We start from the raw sequence: 22,295 nt of genomic DNA, 5'->3' as shown, positions 1-22,295 counted from the left end.
CCCTGTTCCCCTCCCCCCTCCCCCCTGTTCCCCTCCCCCCCTCCCCCCTGTTCCCCTCCCCCCCTCCCCCCTGTTCCCCCTCCCCCCTCCCCCCTGTTCCCCTCCCCCCCTCCCCCCTGTTCCCCTCCCCCCCTCCCCCCTGTTCCCCTCCCCCCTGTTCCCCTCCCCCCTCCCCCCTGTTCCCCTCCCCCCTGTTCCCCTCCCCCCCTCCCCCCTGTTCCCCTCCCCCCTCCCCCCTGTTCCCCTCCCCCCCTCCCCCTGTTCCCCTCCCCCCCTCCCCCCTGTTCCCCTCCTCCCCTTCCCCCTTCCCTCCCCTCCCCCGCCCGGCAATGCCGGGTACTTCTGCTCGTGATCTCTAAGGATCAATCGTCGATCCACATGTACAAAGCTTTTTCAAAGTCCAATTTTTTTTTCGGATTCCAACATGGATTTCGATATAATTAGTGAGATGGTGAGCTCCGATCATCAAAAATGTTATCAGATGTGAAAAGCAACTCTTAATTAAGGCTTTACCATGATCGGTATGTTCTGAAAAGGAGTCACGTGACCTCTGAAATGCACTAATTTTTCAAAAACGGTAAATATTACAAAGACACCCTATACATTGATTTAAAGTGAATTGTACTGCTCATGGAACAACATAACTCTCAGGGGTGAAAAATAGTTAGTAGAAAAAAGTACCCACGTGACGCCAATTACGAACCACCACATGCGAACGGGCGAATCTCCACCGATTACCTCATCCTCACAATAAGGTTGGTTGTTGTTTTGCTGTTTATTTGTGACCTTACTGCTTTGATCTCCTAAAGTTAAGGCCGAGAAAAATATATTTCCGGGTATTGGTCAGCGCGCGCATCGATTTTGACCCTGCGCGTCAACAATTCTTTTTCCAAATTTGGTATCGACGTTCGCGCACGGTTCTCCCCTACAAAACTGCGTTTAGTTTGTCCAAATCCATCCAGCCGTTCCAAAGATATGAGTAGTTTTGTGTGCCGTGACGTTGTGAATCCAATGGGGAAGTTGCATGTGACGTCATCGTCTTAGTCACGTGACCCCTTGGGGTGGCAAACCATTGCTTCTGCCACCATACGTTAAATGGCGGCAATTTGAAACTCGTCTCACATATAAATTGCCCCCTACACGATGGTAAAGAGTTGTTGTGCTGTCGGATGTACAGCCCGATTTCATCCGGACGACACAACGCTAAAACGGATTCATGGCTGCCTTGACTGCAGCTCTCAGGTGAGAATATGGCTCATGAGGTTGTTACCTTCGCTCGCGAAGCGAAAAGCAGGATTAGGCATTTGGTTACGTACATGTGGAGTGTGTATGGCGTACGTGTGGCGTACTTGTGTACGTGTGTGTGGAGACTGTGTGGCGTACGTGTGAAGTGTGTGTGGCGTACGTGTGGAGTGTGTGTGGCGTACGTGTGGCGTACGTGTGGCGTACGTGTGGCGTACTTGTGTACGTGTGTGTGGAGACTGTGTGGCGTACGTGTGGCGTACTCGTGGAGTGTGTGTGGCGTACGTGTGGAGTGTGTGTGGCGTACTTGTGGTGTACGTATGGAGTGTGTCTGGCGTACGTGTGGAGTGTGTCTGGCGTACGTGTGGCGTACGCGTGGAGTGTGTGTGGCGTACTTGTGGTGTACGTATGGAGTGTGTCTGGCGTACGTGTGGAGTGTGTGTGACGTACGTGTGGAGTGTGAGTGGCGTACGTGTGGAGTGTGTGTGGCGTACGTGTGGCGTACTTGTGGTGTACGTGTGGAGTGTGTGTGGCATACGTATGGCGTACGTGTGGAGTGTGTGTGGCGTACGTGTGGAGTGTGTGTGGCATACGTGTGTCGTACTTGTGGTGTACGTGTGGAGTGTGTGTGGCATACGTTTGGCGTACGTGTGGAGTGTGTGTGGCATACGTGTGGCGTACTTGCAACGTGTGTGTGGCGTACGTGTGGCGTACTTGTGGAGTGTGTGGCGTACTTGTGGAGTGTGTGGCGTACGTGTGGCGTACTTGTGGCGTACGTGTGGAGTGTGTGTGGCATATGTGTGGCGTACTTGTGGTGTACGTGTGGCATACGTGTGGAGTGTGTGTGGCATACTTCTGGCGTACGTGTGGAGTGTTTGTGGACTGTGGAGTGTGTGTGTGGCGTACTTGTGGGTCCACACGGGTGCACAGGCAGATGACATAGCCTCAGTTTCTCGCAATACCGCGAAAACGCATCAACGGGCAAGCTACGGGCGTAAACTGACAGGTCCGTCTGATCAAACGACAGCTTTCCCGTCATGTTGTTTATGCCACCCAAGATGGCGGCCGGAACCGGTTGCCATGGACGACGCTCACGCGATGCAAGGCCTCTATCGGCTGGATATTGTAATTTATTGAAACGAAGACGTCCTTTGTCGGGTTCGTGTGAAGCAATCAGAAGGCCTAGAGAGCTGCGGGTGGTCTCGTTAGTTAGGCCTGGATCCTATCTCGTTTGTCATGAAGTTGTAACTGTCTGTGATAATCTGGTGGACTGGGAGAAGAGATCGTGGGAGACCATCGGCCTGTTAGACCACTTGCGCATGCGCAGTGTTGACGCGATGGACGCATTGGAATGTTTGACGGTACGGCGAGGCGATCTCGAGAACGAAATGGCAGTCTATAATCTGCTTGAAGAACTTAATAATTTTCAGAATAAATACATTTTAAAATAACTTAAGCTTGTGTTCATTATTTACAAAAAAAAGGCCTACAAGTCCCATTGGCTGTCTTTAATTTCTCTCTGGATGGCGCCACAGCAGATGAGGAGGACCGCAAGGCATGAGGACACAAAAACACCTTTATATGTGCAATCCATGCTTTTCAAAAAGAAAAAAAGAAAAAAAACGCATCGCTGCATCAATTCTGGAACTTTGGTCTGACCAGAGACCAGCAATATATTTTTTTCGGCCTAATCACAACGAAACTTTCTACCGTCAGAATTTTAACCACGATGCACCTGATTAGGGGTTTTATACCGTGATGAAGAGGTCATGTGACCCGTTATTGTCATGTTGCACTCCCGAGTTAATTTATTTACGAACCCAAGGTAATTTATTTACTACAAGTACAGCTTCACTCCTTTACACCCTTTAGACCCTTTCCACCCCTTTAGACCCCTTTAGACCCTTTATATCCTTTAGACCATTTACACCCTTTTGACCCTTTAAACCCCTAAGACCTCTTTCGACCTTTTATGCCCCTACACCCCTTTGGCCCTTTAGACCCCTTTAGACCCCTTTGACCCATTAGACCCCTTAGACCTTTTACACCACTTAGACATTTACACCCTTCAGACCCTTTCATACCCATTTTGACCCTTTTGAGATAAAAAAAAACCTTCTTAAACACTTTTCAGACCTTTTGACTTTTTAAGACCCTTTGGACAATTTAAGACCATTTGGACAATTGAAGACTATTTGGACACTTTTGACCCCTTTTGCTATTTTGTCCTGAGACACCTTTAGACCCCATTTGGCCCTTTTAAGGGGCCTTGATTATTTAAACACTTTAGTCCCCTTTATGACCCGAAAAACACTTTAGACCCATTGGAAAATTCAAATAAATTTCCTCCCAAAATCGGTTTTCATGAACTTTTCTGTGCACTATTCGCGGCACATCACAAGTTGCAATGACGAATCTAAACTGATATCTCAAAGCGAAACTGATGTTGAAAAGTGAAACGGAAACTATTGATATATGGATCATCGAATGGGAAAACCAGAATGAAATGCAGTGGGAAATTTCTGAAAGCAAAGCTATGGGGAGTATAGAGAGAAGGGGAAGGACAGGAGCTGAAGAAACAATGTGGAGAGGGATAGGTGTCTGGAGGTGGTTGGTTGGTATGAAAAGAACTTTGGTGATCTTCAGGTGTTACGCCCAAAACATGCCTAAACCTGTTTCCCAGCTGAGTTTTCATAATATCACCCTTACTCCTGAGAAGTACTTCGGAGGTACAACAAGTTTGGATTGGAAATCTTAGCTGATAGAATGGAACGAGGTCATCGAGGTTACCAGCTACACCCATTGCGACATCTTCTCACTGAATATTTACACTAAATTCCCGTTCCTACCAATACACATTCCAAAGGAAATTGCTCATTTCAGGTCAGACATATACGAACCCCCGTCATTGACGGATACCTCTGCTGGTACATATTTATACATATACATATATGTATACATATAGATATACATATATATATATATATATGCATATATATATATATATACATACATATACAGATATATATATATATATATATACAGTCACATGAAAAAGTAAGTACACCCCATGTAAAGTTTTGGCTTTTTCAACATATTTCAACATACAGCTATTTGATCTTCATTTCAACAATATTGATAGATAAATGTGATATAATATAACAAATATCATGAAATATTTACATTTTGTAGTCTATTGTATAATTTAAATAAACATAAATGCAAATTTCGCATGTGGAAAAAGTAAGTACACCCCTACATTTATCACTACTTCAAATACCTGAAATTAGAATCAGGTGCAGCAGCTCAGGTGCAAATGATTAGAACATCGTTAGAGAGGATTTTGGAGGAACCTGTTTTATTTAAACCTCAGACATTTAGTTTGGTTTGCTCTTTGTTGTTGAAGTGTGTGGCATCACCATGCCGAGATCAAAAGAGCTCTCTGAGGCCTTCAGAAAGAAGGTTGTAGATGCCTACGAGTCTGGGAAGGGATTTAAAAAGATCTCCAAACAATTTGAAATCAATCATTCGACTGTCCGGAAGATTATCTACAAGTGGAGAAGATTCCAAACAACTGCCAACTTGTTCAGGCCAGGCCGCCCCAGCAAGTTCAGCCCGAGAGCAGACCCCAAGATGCTGAAAGAAGTCTCTAAGAACCCCAGAATGTCATCACGGGACCTACAGGTAGCTCTTGCCACTGTTGATGTCAAAGTGCACGAGTCTACCATTAGAAAGAGGCCGCACAAATTTGATCTACATGGGAGGTATGCCAGGAGGAAACCTTTGCTGTCCAGAAAGAACATCAGGGCAAGACTAAAGTTTGCCAATGAACACCGCGGCAAAGACCAGCACTTCTGGAACAATGTGCTCTGGACAGATGAGTCAAAGGGAGAGCTATTTGGCCACAGTACCAGAAGACATGTTTGGCGAAAACCAAAGACAGCATTTGTCCACAAGAACTTGATACCAACTCTCAAGCATGGTGGTGGAAATATTATGGTTTGGGGCAGCTTTGCTGCATCAGGGCCTGGCCAGCTCACCATCATAGGATCCACTATGAATTCTTCATTGTACCAGAGGGTGTTCGAGGATAATGTGAGGCCATCTATCGGAAAGTTGAAGCTCAGCCGAAGGTGGACCTTGCAACATGACAATGACCCTAAACATAAGCAGTAAATCCACCAAGTAATGGCTGAAAAGAAAGAAATGGAGGGTTCTGGAATGGCCAAGTCAAAGCCCGGAACTAAATCCCAGCGAGATGTTGTGGGGGGATTTGAAACGAGCTGCGCATGCAAGAAACCCCTTAAACACCGCACAGCTGAAAGAATTCTGCGTGGAGGAGTGGGCAAAAATTTCTCCCAGTCGATGTCAGAGACTGGTAGACAGTTATAAGAAACGCCTCCTTGAGATTGTTTCTGCCAAAGGGGGCAATACCACCTATTAGATCCAAGGGTGTACTTACATTTTCCACATGCGAAATTTGCATTTATGTTTATTTAAATTATTCAATGGACTACAAAATGTAAATGTTTCATGATATTTGTTATATTATATCACCTTTATCTATCAATATTGTTGAAATGAAGATCAAATCGCTGTATGTTGAAATATGTTGAAAAAGTCAAAACTTTACATGGGGTGTACTTACTTTTTCACATGACTGTATATATATATATCTGTATATATATATATATATATATATATATATATATATATATATATATATATATATATATATATATATATATATATAGACACACTTTGCATTTAATATGGAATTTTTTTTTTTTCTTGACGTGGGTTTACTTTCTGAACTCAGTATATCAATCTGGTGAGTTTATTTTACCCTTCGGTGATGTCTTTGTTGAAAGAACCATGTCACTGATTGTCTTTCGCAGCAAGAAGTCAATAACAGGATTATATCACAGGTGGCATGACAAAATGTAAGGACAGGTACATTTGACGATTGGCTTCACAATCGGGTATATAAGGGTTGTTGCGTTCTGTATTAGTGGAAAACAACTGCTGCACGTCTACAAAAGTTATTGCCGCTTCCTCTAGAGATGGTCCGTCAACTTGACAATGCTGTTTGTCATGGAGTGGTGGCTTTACGAAATTCTGGCATGAAACAGCGTGCTATTGCTCGGCAGTATGGCATCACTCAAGGTCAGGTGTCAAAGATCCTGAAACGAAATGCTCAGAGGGGTGTCCCTACTCCAATACCGAGGCCAGGACGTCCGTCGTCCACGCAGAACCAAAAGGAGAGATGATCACCAGCTGCACCGGTTAGTCTGCAATGGCCGTACCAAGTCAGCTAATCGGCTTAGGACTGAGTGGGAGCAACTGACAAATGTGCCTGTATCCAGAAGGCTAGTCAACCAATGACTGGTTCAAGCAGGCTATAGCAGGCGTCCCCTGAGAAAGCCACGCCTGACCAGACAACACAGCCAGCGCCGATTGCAGTGGGCCAGAGAGCACCGTCAATGGCAGCCAGGACACTGGAATCACGTGACCTTCAGTGACGAGTCTAGATTTCTGGTCTATCGTCAAGATGACCGCGTCCGAGTGCGCAGACAAGTGCATAAAGCTCACAACGAAGATTGTATAGTGCCAAGAGTCCAAGCTGGAGGTGGTGGGGTGACCGTTTGGGTTGCTTTTCATGCAGGGGGCAAAACTGACCTGGTTGTTCTGAATGGAAACCTGAACCAGTTCAAGTACAGGGTCATTCTGGAAGAAACATTGCTTCCATTTGCTCGTGCAGCCTTTCGAGGAAACTTTGTCTTCCAAGATGACAATGCACAGCCTCATCGTGCTCGCATGATCCAACACTCTCTTGCTGACCATGGTGTAGAGCATATGGAGTGGCCTGCCATGTCCCCGGATATGAATCCGATAGAGAACTTGTGGGCAGAATTAGTGCGTCAAATCTACAACTTGGACCAGCAGCCTACCTCTGTGCGTGAATTGCAGCAGACTATTGTCACTGCATGGCAAGCGATTCCTGTCCAAACCTTGCCAAATATCGTGAACAGCATGCCTCGACATGTACGTGATCTCCTGAATGCTCATGGGGGTTACACGAAGTACTGAACTGTAATTTTACTGTCCGTAATCCCAGTCATAATTTAGCTTTTGTTTTTGTTGAATTTTTTTTTGGCTAATATGCAAAATAAAGAGATACTTCTGGAAAACGTACAGAAGTTTAACACAGTACTGCCCGTGAATTGAGTTCGATATCAGTTTACATCACTTTCAAGGATCAATTTATTTGCTTTGAAATGTCAAATGTGGTTTTTGTTTCTTTTAAAGGTCACATTAAGAAAATCTAGAATAATTTCAACATAATTCCAATGAACTTTTGGTTCCAAGTCATCTTGAAAAGTAAGTTCACCCCCACAAAAAAAATATTCCATATTAAATGCCAAGTCTGTATATATATATATATATATATATATATATATATATATATATATATATATATATATATATATATATATATATATATATATATATATATATATATATATACATACATACATATGATTTGAACTTTGGATTGCAGCATCATGAGCGTTGGGTGAAAATGGGGGATATGGGCCTCAAATGGGTCAACTCAAAGAAAAAAATGAATCAATTTTATCGGCATTTCTTCTTCTTCGTGTAATTATTCAAAAATGTGCATTTAACAATAATTGCTGTTTGGGTTGAAAAACGTGTCAATATTGTCAATGCTTGTTATATATTGTATTTTTATTTCTAATATCTATTTTCTGATCACCTGTAGTCTAATAATTATTACAATGCTTTTGATGGAAGTACAGTACTGCATTTTGATTTCAAAACCATTCATTGGTTTATATATGTCCTTTTGAGAAGTCTCTGGGGCAGTACCCCAGTCAGTTTCTCAGCATACCATTGAGGGCCATCTACATGTAATGTATCGAAGGAATGGGTGTGTGTATTGCCAAAAATACATTTCATTAAAATAATGGATAACAAGTAGAGCTACATTCAAAGTACGCCGTCACCATGCCAAATAAATAAATAACATGTCCTCCAGCATGTGACATTGCCGGGGTGTCTTCAGATGACGCATTGCAGTACATGGAGACAGAATTGGGAGGGAGCGGTGTACAATATAATCGATTGATTAACTGGTTAATTGCATAATTAAAATAAATAAATAATGATCTTAAAATAATTAATTTCTTAATCAATTGGCTAACATCATACATACCTAAACCACTCAATACTGCTTCATCTGAATCTTTAACTTTTTGAAAATCAATTAATTGATTGATTAATTGAAAAATTAAATAATTAATCCATCAATAGATTAATCAATAAATCAAAGATATCCTGTACAGCCAAATAACTTGGTCATTGTCATGTCCAAATATCAGCTTCATAACTCAAAAGGTCTCTGAGATATTGCCCAGATGAGAAAGGAAATAAATAAGTACTTAATCAATTAATTGATTAATCAAAAAATAAAAATACCATTTTTGCCAAAGCACTTGTTCACTCTTCTGCCCAAATTTCAGTTTCCCAGCTCAAAGGATGGCTGAGATATTGCCCGAACAAACAAGAAAGAAAACAAACAAACAAAGGGAGTGAAAACTAAGTACTCCCTTTTGGCGCGCATCATCGCCAGTCCCCTTCGGCATCCGGCGATGACGCCATGCAGCGCCTGGAGATTGAATCGGAAAGGAGTGGTGTACAAAAAGGAGAATAGAAGAAAAATTTAGGGTAAGACAGAAGAGGAGGAAAATACAATGGGAATTGGAGATTAAGGAGAAAGAAGTTAAGAGTTCCTTCTTATTCTATATGTATCACGTGTCTGTGGGTTTTGCGTAATTTCTAGGAGTGAACTTTTGCTGATGCAGTTCATTAGTTCAAAGCAATCATTTGCAATTTAGTCAGGATGGTGGTGATAGCTAGCCTACTCTTTGTGAAGGACATGGTGGGATCTTTAACGTCCACCAACTAATGCTGGCAGACAGGACGCCCGGCTTTACATCCATCATGGATGGCATACATATTCATGCCGTTCCCTACTTCAGAAACACCAGAATGACAGTTTATAGCTGGGTCAAGGTTTGAACCCAGGCTAGATAGCTCAGAGGTGAGTAGGCATACCTCCAGACACTCTTAGCAGCCCAAGAGGGATGTTTGAGCCCATTCAACCTTCGGACGACCAATGGTGTCCAGGTATATGCCATAATCACATTTAATCTTCAAAATATTTTGATCTCAACAGCCATGCAAAGGATATGGCAGAGGTCTGTGGGTCAGTTTTGCATATACAGTACAGTACATGTAAATTCCTTCATGACTACTACAACTAGGAGGGACTCCTTAACCACCATGACATGGAAGCATTCCTTAACTGCCATGACAAGGAGGATGGAGGATGTGACTGGAATGATTCTAACAGCACATTTTATAAATCATTATTCCTTCAGCGTTCCACTTTCTATTTTAACATAATGAATGAGTTGAGAAAGAGCACACAATGCAGTTTCAGATCCAAACCCAAAATCTCATAAAAACAAAGGTATAAATACAAAGGTATAAATACAAAGGTAAAGGCCCCCCCCCCCCTCCCCCTTCCCACGCCTCCTCCCCCCAAGCCCTCTCCCTCCCACACTTCTCCCTGCTCTCAAATGTTGTGTTTGTGTGCTTCCCCTTCTCTCCCCATCTTGTCTTCTGCTCCCTCTTTTTGTATATTTTGTTTGTCTGGTTGATTTGTTTGTGAAATAAATGTTAGCTCTTTCACGAGCCTCGATTCAGTATACAAAAAAAAATAAAAAAAATAAACTAGTTAGAACATTGCTTGAAAATCAAGAAAGCCTTTCACATCGCCATGTGTTGATGCATGTAACTCTCCGCCACCTTTAGATCCTTGCGCCAGGATTCAAACCCTTGAAGCAAACGATCTTGCTGAGTGAGCCAATAAATTTCTCTGCCACAAGACAAGATTTTATTCTGGAACGCCAAAGCAAGAAAAATGGAGGAAAGTGGATTGGTGCGGCAATGTTAAAAAAGGAAGAAAGTTTCATTGCCGCCCTGTTTGCTATTGTATTCCTGATGTTCTTCTGAGAGGCTATTTGCACTGAATCTTTTGTTAATTAATTTATCAGACAGGACACATAACTGACTGCTTCTCTTTTGCCACTGATGAGATATTATGTCCTACCAGTTCATTGTTTACACGGCTGAGGACAGTGTTTGTAAACCATTAAACACGGTGTATAGGTGGAGGTTTGAAAAATGTATGGTGGGGATAGGGGTGGCCCCAACATTTTATACAGTATATCTGAGTTTTTCTTTTGTGAAAGCTGTTTTTGTGCAATCTTTCATCCGACGAAATGCAAATTTCCACACAACAAAGGTGGCAACACAAGGTTGGTGGCAGGTCTTATTGCCACGATTTTTTTTAGAACAATTTGAGAAATGTGAGGGGGGGGGGGGCAGGGGAATGAAATACGAACTAGAACTGTACTCTGTTTTGTATCCCACTGATAGGCCGGATCTGGAGGACCTGATCCAAAATCTCATTGGCTTGTTCTTGTCAGCTGATGATCTCATCCACCAAGTTTTGTCTTGGTTGATTAAGTTCGTAAACTATTTTATGTAATTTTACTCTATTCTATTTTGATTCTTATTACATTTCATTTTTCTTTTTCTTTTTTTACTTGATCAACTGATTTTCCCTTGTTCAATACTTTGCGATTTATTTGTATTTGAAAAGTGCTATATAAATAAAATGTATATATATATATATATAATTATATATTGTCATAATCCATCCACAACTTTTTGAAACATCATGCTTGACACTTTATAGTATTTGGACCCATCTACTTTGGTACTACATATTTCCATATATACACAAAGAATTAAGTTAAGCACCCCTACACAAAGAATTAAGTTAAGCACCCCCTAATATATATTCTTTGTGTATATGTATACATTGGCATATATTCTAAGGTATGTGAGATCAAATAATGATTGGTATGACATTAGCAATTATCCATTGATGAAATGCAGATGAGTGCACGCATCTGTGACGCCCATCGCTCGTGCAGCACGTGTTATCATCCACGTGGTCGTGATTTTCTGTAAATGCACTATCATCACGGGTTATTGCAAGTCACGCCTGAGCTCGTGTGGGGGTTACATGGTCATTTTCTCGTAATGGTGGCTCGTAGACGGTTGTCGGACGGAGAAAGATGGCGGATAATAGGCATGATCGAGTCCGGAATGTCCAGAAAAGCTGTAGCTCGAACGTTTGGTTACCACCATTCGGTGATCAGTCGGTTGGTGCAGAAACACCAGGAAACGGATGCGGTGAAGGACCGCCCAAGGTCTGGAAGACCTCGCGTGACAACAGTCCGCCAAGATAGAGCGCTTTTGAGACTGGTGCGACGATATCCCTTCGCCTCGAGCCATTTCCTGAAGGACAACTGGCTGCCCAACAGAAGGCTATGTCACCGTACCGTGAGGAACCGCCTGTAATCGGCCGGTTTAAGGTCAAGACGAGTGATCAAGCGTCCAAGGCTACTCGAACGACATCAGAGGGAGCGTTTGGCATGGTGCCTAGCGCGACGTGGATGGAACATCCGGTCTTGGAGGCGAGTTCATTGGTCGGATGAAAGCCGGTTCTTGCTGTACGTGACAGATGGGCGTGTTCGGGTGTGGCGCCACAAAAACACCGCGTATGCACCTAAAAACATTCAACCAACGGTACCCTTTGGTGGTGGCTCGATTATGGTCTGGGGATGCTTCTCCCATGACTGTAAATTGGACCTGATAACTGTGCGAGGTAACCTCAACGGAGAGCGATATGCCGAGGAAATCCTGAATACCACCGTAATCCCGCACTTCGATGACCACACCCTCGCCAGCAGACCCATCTTCATGGATGACAACGCCAGGCCTCACCGTGCGAGACGCGTCCGAGCCTTGCTGGAGCAAGGTGCTGTGACAACCATCCCCTGGCCTGCGTACAGTCCTGACCTGAACCCCCTCGAGCACGTTTGGGACATGTTGGGACGACAAATTGCGAAGATGGTCCCTCCAATAGCCAATCTGGATGAATTGGAACGTGCATTACATCGGGAATGGAACAACCTGCCACAGCAACGCATACGACAGCTTACAGGGTCTATGAGACGTAGGGTTGAGTCAGTGATCCGATCACGTGGGTCCTACACACGTTATTGACGCAAAGATCGCTAGAGGTCTTCTCAGAACAATGACTGTACGTTAGAAAACATAAACGTCATCCACACTGTCCGTGATGGACCTATAGCTCCATACTTAAATTGAGGTGAAAATATGCCTAAAATTCCCGAAAAATTTCACCTTAAATTATTCAGAATAAAATATTGCAAACGGCATGATTGTTATGTTTTTATGTGACCATAATATCACTTCTCCAGAAAATATAGCAATATCATGGGTATATTACACTGTTTTGACGACAACAAACTTGTAATGTGCGAGGTTGTAAAAAAACGGGGGGGGTGCTTAACTTAATTCTTTGTGTATATATATACAGTGCATTCAGAGAAAGTATTCAGACCCCTTCACTTTTTTCACATTTTGTTATGTTGCAGCCTTATGCTGAAATCGTTTAAATTCATTTTTTCCCTCATCAATCTACACTCAATACCCCATAATGACAAAGGGAAAACAGGATTTTAGAAAGTTTTGCAACTTTATTAAAAAGAAAAAACTGAAATATCACATTGACATAAGTATTCAGACCCTTAACTCAGTATTTAGTTGAAGCACCTTTGGCAGCGATTACAGCCTCGAGTCTGCTTGGGTATGACGCGACAAGCTTTGCACACCTGGATTTGGGGATTTTCTGCCATTCTTCTCTGCAGATCCTCTCAAGCTCTGTCATGTAGGATGGGGACCGTCGGTGGACAGCCATTTTCATGTCTCTCCAGAGATGTTCGATTGGGTTCAAGTCGGGGCTCGGGCTGGGACACTCAAGGACCTTCACAGAGTTGTCCCTAAGCCACTCCTGTGTTGTCTTGGCTGTGTGCTTAGGGTCATTGTCCTGTTGGAAGGTGAACCTTCGGCCCAGTCTGAGGTCCTGAGCGCTCTGTCAGGTTTTCATTAAGGATATCTCTGTACTTTTCTCCGTTCATTGTTCCCTCAACCCTGACCAGTCCCCCAGTCCCTGCTGCTGAAAAACACCCCCACAGCAGGATGCTGCCACCACCATGCTTCACCGTTGGGATGGTATTGGGTAGGTGATGAGCGGTGCCTGGTTTCCTCCAGACGACGCTTAGAATTGAGGCCAAACAGTTCAATTTTGGTTTCATCAGACCACAGAATCTTGTTTTTCACAGTCTGAGAGTCCTTTAGGTGATTTTTTGCAAACTCCAAGCGGGCTTTCATGTGTTTTTCACTGAGGAGAGGCTTCCGTCTGGCCACTCTGCCATGAAGCCCAGATCGGTGGAGTGTTGCAGTGATGGTTGTCCTTCTGGAAGTTTCTCCCATCTCCACACAGGATCTCTGGAGCTCAGCCAGAGTGACCATCGGGTTCTTGGCCACCTCTGTTACCAAGGCCCTTCTCCCCCGATTACTCAGTTTGGCCGGGTGGCCAGCTCTAGGAAGAGTCCTGGACTCCTGGTTGTTCCAAACTTCTCCATTTAAGAATTATGGAGGCCACTGTGATCTTGGGAACCTTCAATGCAGCAGAATTATTTTTGTAGGCTTCCCCAGATCTGTGCCTCGACACAATCCAGTCTCTGAGCTCTGCAGGCAGTTCCTTCGACCTCATGACTTGGTTTTTCCTATGATATGCATTGTCAGCTGTGAGACCTTATATAGACAGGTGTGTGCCTTTCCAAATCATGTCCAATCAATTTCATTTACCACAGGTGGACTCCAATCAAGGTGTAGAAACATCTCAAAGATGATCAAGAGAAATGGGAGGCACCTGAGCTAAATTTCAAGTGTCATAGCAAAGGGTATGAATACTTATGTCAATGTGATATTTCAGTTTTTTCTTTTTAATAAATTTGCAAAACTTTCTAAAATCCTGTTTTCTCTTTGTCATTTTTACGTGCTCCTCCCCAAACCCCGGCCACGGTGTACCTCCGAGCCCCGAAAGGAGTCACGGCAGAAAGATATGCTATTATGTGTGCCAATGACCAATGGTGAAACCACACCAATCAGTTGTTACCAAAAACCAAGTATTGTATTGATATCGCACAATAATAACAGCACAAGTACAATATACTTCAATTGCACAACAAAATACCATATAATTCCTATGATGGTACCACCAGTTTCTTAACTCGATAACTCACGGTGCTCCACGTGAGCGAAATGTAACACCCCCAAAGTCACTGTCCCGGCACCAGGCCAAAGTCGATCCACGCACGCTCCGGTGATCACAAGAAAAAGGTCGTATCGAGACCAGAACCCCGGACGACTGACAGTCAACGCTGCGGAAGAGCCGCTGGTTGGGTATCGGGCCGACGTCGGTCAGGCAAAAGTTCACCCAAAAGGCGACTGTGAATTCACACCTTCAGTTCACCAGATAAGGACGCTGATATGAACGAGCAGCGGCTCCCAAGCGGAAAACCGCGAATTGCCAAGCAAAATCCACGTCACACACGTGAACCAGGCTAACGGCTGGCTCGAGGTGAAATGGCTCGTGCGAGGCGAAATGGCGGACGGGCCCGTAATGGAGGCGTACCTGCTCTCCAACAATGATTCACTTTTTGGAATCAACAGCAAAACCCGTCACGCAGGTTTATCTGCCACAGCGACACTGTCACAGGAATCCCTTTCCCGGAGAAACCAATATTCGCTCATGACCAACGTTCGCCAGCATCCGCTCGACACCTCCAAGTAGATCGGCCTTTTCCTTCCGATCTCACTTGCTCTGCTTTTTCCTCCTCTTCTTCTTCTTCCGGTTTCTCCCGATCCATTTCGTTTTTCTTTTAAAACACTAATTTTTCCTTTTGAAGACAGTTATCTTCATGTCACTCAAACTATAACAATAATAGTACATGAAACTAAAAATGCTACCAGTGGGTGAAAACCACAAAGACGGAAGTGACGAATCTGCAACAGTCATCATGGGGTATTGAGTGTAGATTGATGAGGGAAAAAATGAATTTAAACAATTTCAGCATAAGGCTGCAACATAACAAAATGTGAAAAAAGTGAAGGGGTCTGAATACTTTCTGAATGCAATGTGTATATATACATATACTGTTACAGCCCAGGGTTCGGGTCTAATATGAGGGGGTTAGTTTCCATTCCCTCCTGAGCTCACCAGACCCGAGGCTGCCATGAACGAGCAACTTCGTACTTTGGCAGGTTGCGAACCAGCAACTACAAACGCCAATTGGTCCATCGCATGATAGTAGGATCCATTGTCTAACTCTGCTTACCTTTACCACGTGACGGTTTAAATCGGGGAATGTGCCTTCCCTCCGGCGGTGTACCACTTTCTTTTGTTCCTGGATGGAAATTTAGATGGCCAAGCAACCGTTGGTACCCGTCGGTCTAATACTAATTTTGTTATGGCCGATCGCTACTCTGGGTGCGAGCAATGGCGGACCAATGGAATAAAAGACATTCACGGACAGAGAGAAAGGAAACGTTTAACAATTTGATTTATTTACAAACTAGTATGAAGCCCATCAAAAATGATGGGTTGGAACAATTTTTGATGGTACAGCCGCGTGAGCATGCTAACGTTAAGTCTGGGCCTAGTGTCAGGTATGCTTATATCATCTTTATTTATTTTACATCATACATACATAAATGAACACTCATTTTACTCTGCGCACTTTGCACATCATGTGTAGCAAATTTCACCTCCCTGTGCCTTGTATTTATTGTGATTTAAAAAATACCACTTCTGTACACTTCCTTGAGGCTCAGTTTGCAAGCCATTGTCTACAATTCCAATGTAAGAGGTTTAATTACTCTTCTTTTGTGTCTTCGGAGTCCTTGGGGTCTTTTGTATCCTTGGGGTCATTTGTGTCCTCTGGGTCATTTGGGTCCTTGGGGTCTTTTGGGTCTTCAGCATCTTTTGTGTCTTTTGGGTCTTCTGGTTCATCAGCGTCGTTTGGGTCATTTGAGTCTTTTGGGTGCTTTCAGTCTTTTGAGTCATTTGAGTATTTTGTGTCCTCGATCTGGATCTTTGGTGTATTTAAGGGTATTTTGGGTATTTTGGGGTCTTCGGGGGTGTCCTGGCTCCTGATTGGTGGAACCCGTCACTCCGCCCCCACTAGCTCTCTCAACGGGATTCAGACCCTGATTGGTGCATATCCCAATGTCTTTCGTCTCTCTTCTGTCCTTCAAGACTTCAAATCGATCTGTGGATGCAATCTTCGTGCATCTGCCTTGTTTATTACCCCTCCATGAGTGGAGGGTCTGTCTTTCTCCTCCCCAACACATAAAGGCATATTAACCTGAAAAATGGGATGGCGCTAAGATAATGTTCTGCAATGAAATAATTATTCGAAGGGACCAGTATGGTGGTTGTCATTAATTCTTAACCGTTTCCCAAAACTATTGGCACCCTTGCACTTTTTTCAAATAACTCACAATTTTCTCTAAAAATAAGTTCAAATTGACAAAGGTATTTGGATCCACAATTCTTTATTTCACTGTTAATATTACAGAACCTTTGTTTTTGATTCAGAACTTAATATATCCTTTTAAATCAGAAAATAAAAACAAATGGCATTGACAAAACTACTGACACCCAAGACTTAATATTTGGTCGCACAGCTTTTGAACAAAATAACTGCAGTCAAGCGTTTCCTATAGCCATGAATGAGCTTCCTACACCTCTCTACTGGCAGTTTGGCCCACTATTCTTGTGCAAACTGCTCCAGTTCTCCCAGATTTGATAGGTGCTTTCTCCCAACTACTGTTTTTAGATCTCCCCACAGGTGTTCAATGGGATTTAGATCTGGATTAATTGATGGCCACTACAGAACAGTCCAGCGTTTTGTCTTGAACCATTCCTGGGTGCTTTTCAAAGTGTGTTTGGGGTCATTGTCCTGCTGCAAGACCTATGACCTTGAGGGAGACCCAGCTTTCTGACACTGGGTGAACATTGTGCTCCAAAATGTCTTGGTAATCTCCTGATTTCATGATGTCATGCACACATTCAAGGCACCCAGTGCCCAAGGCAGCACAGCAACCCCAAAACATCACTGAACCTCCTCCATGTTTGACTGTAGAGAAGGTGTTTTTTTTTTTGAAGGCTCAATTTTGTTTTCTGTAAACATAGAGATGATGTGTTTTACCAAAAAGCTATAATTTGGTCTCATCGTTCCACAGGACATTCTCCCAGAAGGGTTTTGGCAAACTCCAGTCAGCCTTTCTCAGCAAATGGGTCCTCCTGGGTGTCCCACCATAGAAACCCCTTTTGTTGAGTTGTCGACGGATGGTGCGAGTTGAAACTGTCGTACCTTGTGTCTGACGGTCAGCTTGAATCTCTTTGGCAGTTGCTCGAAGTGCTTTCTCCACCATTCGAACAATCCTTCGCTGCAATCTTCGATCAAGTTTCCTCTTGTGGCCACGTCCAGGAAGTTGGCTACAGTGCCATTGGCCACAAACTTCCTGATAACATTGCGTACAGTGGACACAGGAACATCAAGGTCTCTGGAGATGGACTTGTAGCCTTGAGATTGTCCATACTTGACTACAATCTTGTGTCTGACCTCTTCAGACAATTCTCTGGTTTTCTTCTTTTCTCCATGCTCATTGCGATACACGCAGTCACAAAACAGCAGAATGACTCCTTTTCTCCATTCAAACTGGATGAATGAGTGTTTTTTTTATTTATATTGCAGGCACCTGCAACTCACCACAGGTGATTTCAATTCCAAAGTAAAGGAGAATCACTTGCTTGAAATCTAATTATTTCTAACAACTTCTAAAAGGTGCCAATAACATTGTCCGGACCATTTTAGCATTTCTTTGAGTAATAAGCCAAGATTTAGTAATTCTTTCAGCTTTTTTTGTTTTTTTCCACTGCAATCCAAAGAAATACATATGTGGATACCAAAATAGTTAAAAATTTCAACAATTTACCTGGAAGAAATGGTGCATTCTTTGAAAAAGGTTCCATTGGGAATAAACCAATATCAAATTCTGATTTGAACCTTTTTTCTGTGTTGATCACTGTGACCCACCCCATGGGGCATGAACCAGAGGTCAAATCCCAAAAACCGTTACATGTTTCGTGTTTCTCACAATGTTGATTGAATACATGAAGTTTCATCAAAAATATTTTAAAATGTGCCTGTAATTTGATTTTGGGGGGATTTGACCTTTTGACCCCACCAAGGGGACTGTACCAAAAATGATACTACTTTTTCAACTTTGTGCCACGTGGTGATCATAACTACCAAGTTTGATGATTTTCTGCAAACCATTTGGGAGGAGATAGTGTGACGGATGGACGGACAGACAGACAGGCGGATCTGATTCCAATTCCCCCCGTTTTTTTTAAAGCGTAGGGATAATTACGTTTTTGCTCATGTTTTTCCAGCCAACGGGAATATCTTCTATCTTTTTATCAAGCACTTTAATATGATTATCTTCTTGACTAGCAACTTTGGATTGTATACGAAATTTCAAGTGGCCCAATATCTGAAAATGTTCGCAACATATTAATGTACATTTGTGCCAAATTTGGTGCTTGTATCACAAAATGCACAACAGGTTTGCTATGCTGCTACACTACAGCATCTGAGCAAGTATAATGTTTTGGTTTTTGTTACTTGAGCTAATTTCTTTCGACATTTTGTTATAATAAAGCATGTTATTAGAATCCCGTTGTTTTTAAAGAAAGATAGATTACAAGGATTTCAGGCACGTATAAAAAATCATGAGTCGTTGGGAAAGGTCACGTGAAATGGCAACAACTTGACACATTGTAATGAAGGAAATGCGGACAACAAGAGCCACCATCTTGCAATGAAGGAAATATTCATTTAAGGAATGTATATATTCTACTGCAGAAGCTCTAGGGTGGAATTGTTGTTGTAATTACTCATTCAATGCACTTAAAACTAGAACGGCACTCAGTAGAGAGCATAACTCCGCCTGGTTGGCCATATCACTCAATGATGAAGAATCACTTAAAAAAATTTCTACTAGCCGGATCCGGATCTTCACCAAAACCGAATCGATGAGTCCTTGTCACACACACACATACAACCTGCCCACCAAGTGTCGTCCAAATCTGTGCACAACTTTTTGAGATATCCTGCTATATATCGTTTTTGGCCCTATCTCTCAATGGTGAAGAATCACTTAAAAAATTAAATAATACTCATATTCGAATCCATATTCAGATCTTCACCAACATCGAATCTATTTGTCCTTGTCAGACACCCAATCGGTCGACCAAGTTTCGTGCAAATCCGTCCACAACTTTTTGGGATATCCTGCTACGACGTGCTACGTATCGTTTTTGGCCCTATCTCCCAATGGTGAAGAATAACCTAAAATATTCTAGTAGCCGGATCCGAATCCCGATCTTCACCAAAATATAATCATTTCGTCCTTGTCACATACGCTACAACTCTGCAAAATTTCGTCCGAATCCGAACGCAACTTTTTTAGATATTTTGTTCACAGCAAACGGAGAGACAAACGGACAGACAAATAGACAGGGATGAAAACATAACCTCCATCCACCTTTGGTGGTGGAGGTAATGAAAGGCCCAAGTCCTTCCCTCTTTCCACTCCTCCTTCCCCACTCTCCCCCAATACTTAATATGCTTTGGAACCATGATAAAGCCGCTGAAGCTTATCCCTTAATACCTCAAATATGTAAACATACTCTTGATCTAGAATCAAGCTTGCCTTGTTGGTATTAAGAACTAAAAAAACAATTTTCAATTTATTCTCCACCATAACCCACTCCTCGCTCTCCATCACCTGGCCTAAAAACATTCTTAGTACAAATGTTTCGTTTTCATTTTTTACTATTCCACATTGTCATTTTCTCCGCCGGAAGCCTGGATTACCAGGTTAATTCATTTTTAGCTACAGCTTTTTAATGTGCTAATTTTCGCTTTTTCTCCCTACCCTCACAGAAATATTTCCACCTGTTTCATTCTTCATTAATGCTGCAAATTAAATTGCATTTTTTTGCTGGTGAGCAATTTTCCTCTGATTGTTCCATCACTATGGATCAATAGTGACAGTTTTTGACCCTTTCTTGTACTGTATACTCTGTAACGATGTAATAGATGGATGTAAAAAAAATTGGTAACCTCAACAATTACCTTGAATCAGCAGATAATGTAGAATGAGTGATCAGCCATTAGGATTTGTACCGATAATCTTACTATAATTCACCAAATGTCCGTCTGTCTGTCCGTTCGAAGGTACCGTAAAAAATGCTGAACCGATCGCAACGATATTTTGGGTGGGTAATCCTGGGATCACCAGGAGTAAAATAGGCTATTTAGTTTTCCCAATTTTAGCTTTGGTCTCCAGCATTCTCAGGTTTGGACTCCCGCATAACATTCGCGTTCGCATAACGTTCATTGTGACGATGTTTTCATTGTGACGATGTTGTTTTCCCGGGTGCCACACAAACGGCTGCACCGATCGCTGCACGGCTGCATCGATCGAACTCGGTGACCTCAGACAAAGACCTTCTATAAGGACACGGGTTGAATCCCTGCTTGAGAGAATTCTAACCCATTTCAACTGAAGGAAACACGTATCGGGAGTACATACAACAGCCCTGGTGTTGGGCTAGCTGCTAGGGTACCGGCTTAGGATCCTAGGATCCTGGGTTCGAATCCCGGTCGATCGCTGAATTAACGCCAGGGGGGTTGACTCAGCCTGTCATCCTTCCGAGGTCGGCTAATTGAGTACCAGTTCACTGGTAATCCCTGTTTGTCATAAAAGGCAACAAACGGGGTTGGTGGCAGGAAGGGCATCCGGCCGTAAAACATTGCTTCAAAAAGGGGACCAAAAAAACAACAACAACCACGGTGCCCGAAAAAGGCTAACCCCCGCTTTGCGGGGGAAAATGGCCTCTAAAGGTGGTTATATATATATATTTTTTATACAACAGAGCGATTGTGAACACGATTATCGATCACGATCATCACGATCATAGTGCATCGATCACTGTGGGACATTTGGTGAATTATAGTAAGATACTGTTTAGATTTTGATGATATGCGTGTGATATGATTTAATGGATGTTTACATGAATCGTTTAAAATAAAAAAAGCCTTCAATTTCTGATATTTTACCATTTCATTTGGGCCTCCCAATTGAAGCCCGGCCCATAGGGCGGGTACCGTTGCTAGTAATAATAACTATAATAATCACAAATATATATACAGGGTGGGTGGGAAGTCGCTCCATATTTTAGATTGGTAGAAAAAGTCGAACATGATCAATTTATTTGAAAAGAAGTAATTTGAAAAGGTAGGCACAAAGGTTAAGTTTTCTCTAGAATTCAATGTGAGCTCCAACTCTTGCCACCAGCTTCTGGAGCCACCCAGGAATGGCGTCCACTGACTTCAGTAGGAACTCCGGCGGGATGGAAGACATGACTTCCCGAATACGGTCCTCCAGTTCTTCCAATGTCCTCGGTTTGGTGCGGTACACTTCTTCCTTTGCCCACCCCCAAAGAAAGAAGTCGCACGGTGTCAAGTCGGGGCTCCTGGCTGGCCATTAATTTGGACCACGACGACCCATCCAACGCCCTGGGAAGTTGACATCCAGCCAGTCACCAACGACATGAGCAAAATGCGGAGGGCGCCATCTTGCATAAATATCAGATCGTCGATATTCTCCCATGTGCTGACAACAGGCCAGACCTCGTCTCGCAACATAGCCAGGCACCACTCAGCATTCATGGTGTTGCGCAGAAGGAACGGGCCCACAACCTTATCCGAGGTCATACCACACCACACCGTTACCTTTGGCCGATTCTGCATCTCCTTCGAGCATCTGCCACAGACCCCGTGGTCATGAGCTTCGAGTGACAATTCTTGATTGTTTTTGGG

The 22,295-nt window shown here is 43.1% G+C and overlaps 1 protein-coding gene across 19 annotated transcripts in view; it reads left to right on the top strand.

Annotated features, from left to right (window-relative positions):
• Positions 1 to 21,522, top strand: part of CPM (carboxypeptidase M) — a 102,527-nt gene extending 81,005 nt beyond the window's left edge. For 7 of the 19 annotated variants that reach the window (XM_078768567.1, XM_078768569.1, XM_078768593.1 and 4 more), the window contains one exon: positions 17,751 to 18,085. In XM_078768567.1, the coding sequence (XP_078624693.1) occupies positions 17,751 to 18,074 (324 nt within the window). In that variant the 3' untranslated portion in view covers positions 18,075 to 18,085. The other 12 variants (XM_078768647.1, XM_078768652.1, XM_078768617.1 and 9 more) reach the window with 9 other exon arrangements.
• The last annotated feature ends 773 nt before the right edge of the window (positions 21,523 to 22,295 follow it).

This window comes from Myxine glutinosa, chromosome 1 (assembly GCF_964187855.1).
Source record: "Myxine glutinosa chromosome 1, kmMyxGlut1.1, whole genome shotgun sequence".
Classification (NCBI taxonomy): domain Eukaryota; kingdom Metazoa; phylum Chordata; class Myxini; order Myxiniformes; family Myxinidae; genus Myxine; species Myxine glutinosa.
The sequence above is the reverse complement of the archived record's forward strand: the minus strand, read 5'-3'. Positions and strand labels throughout refer to the sequence as shown.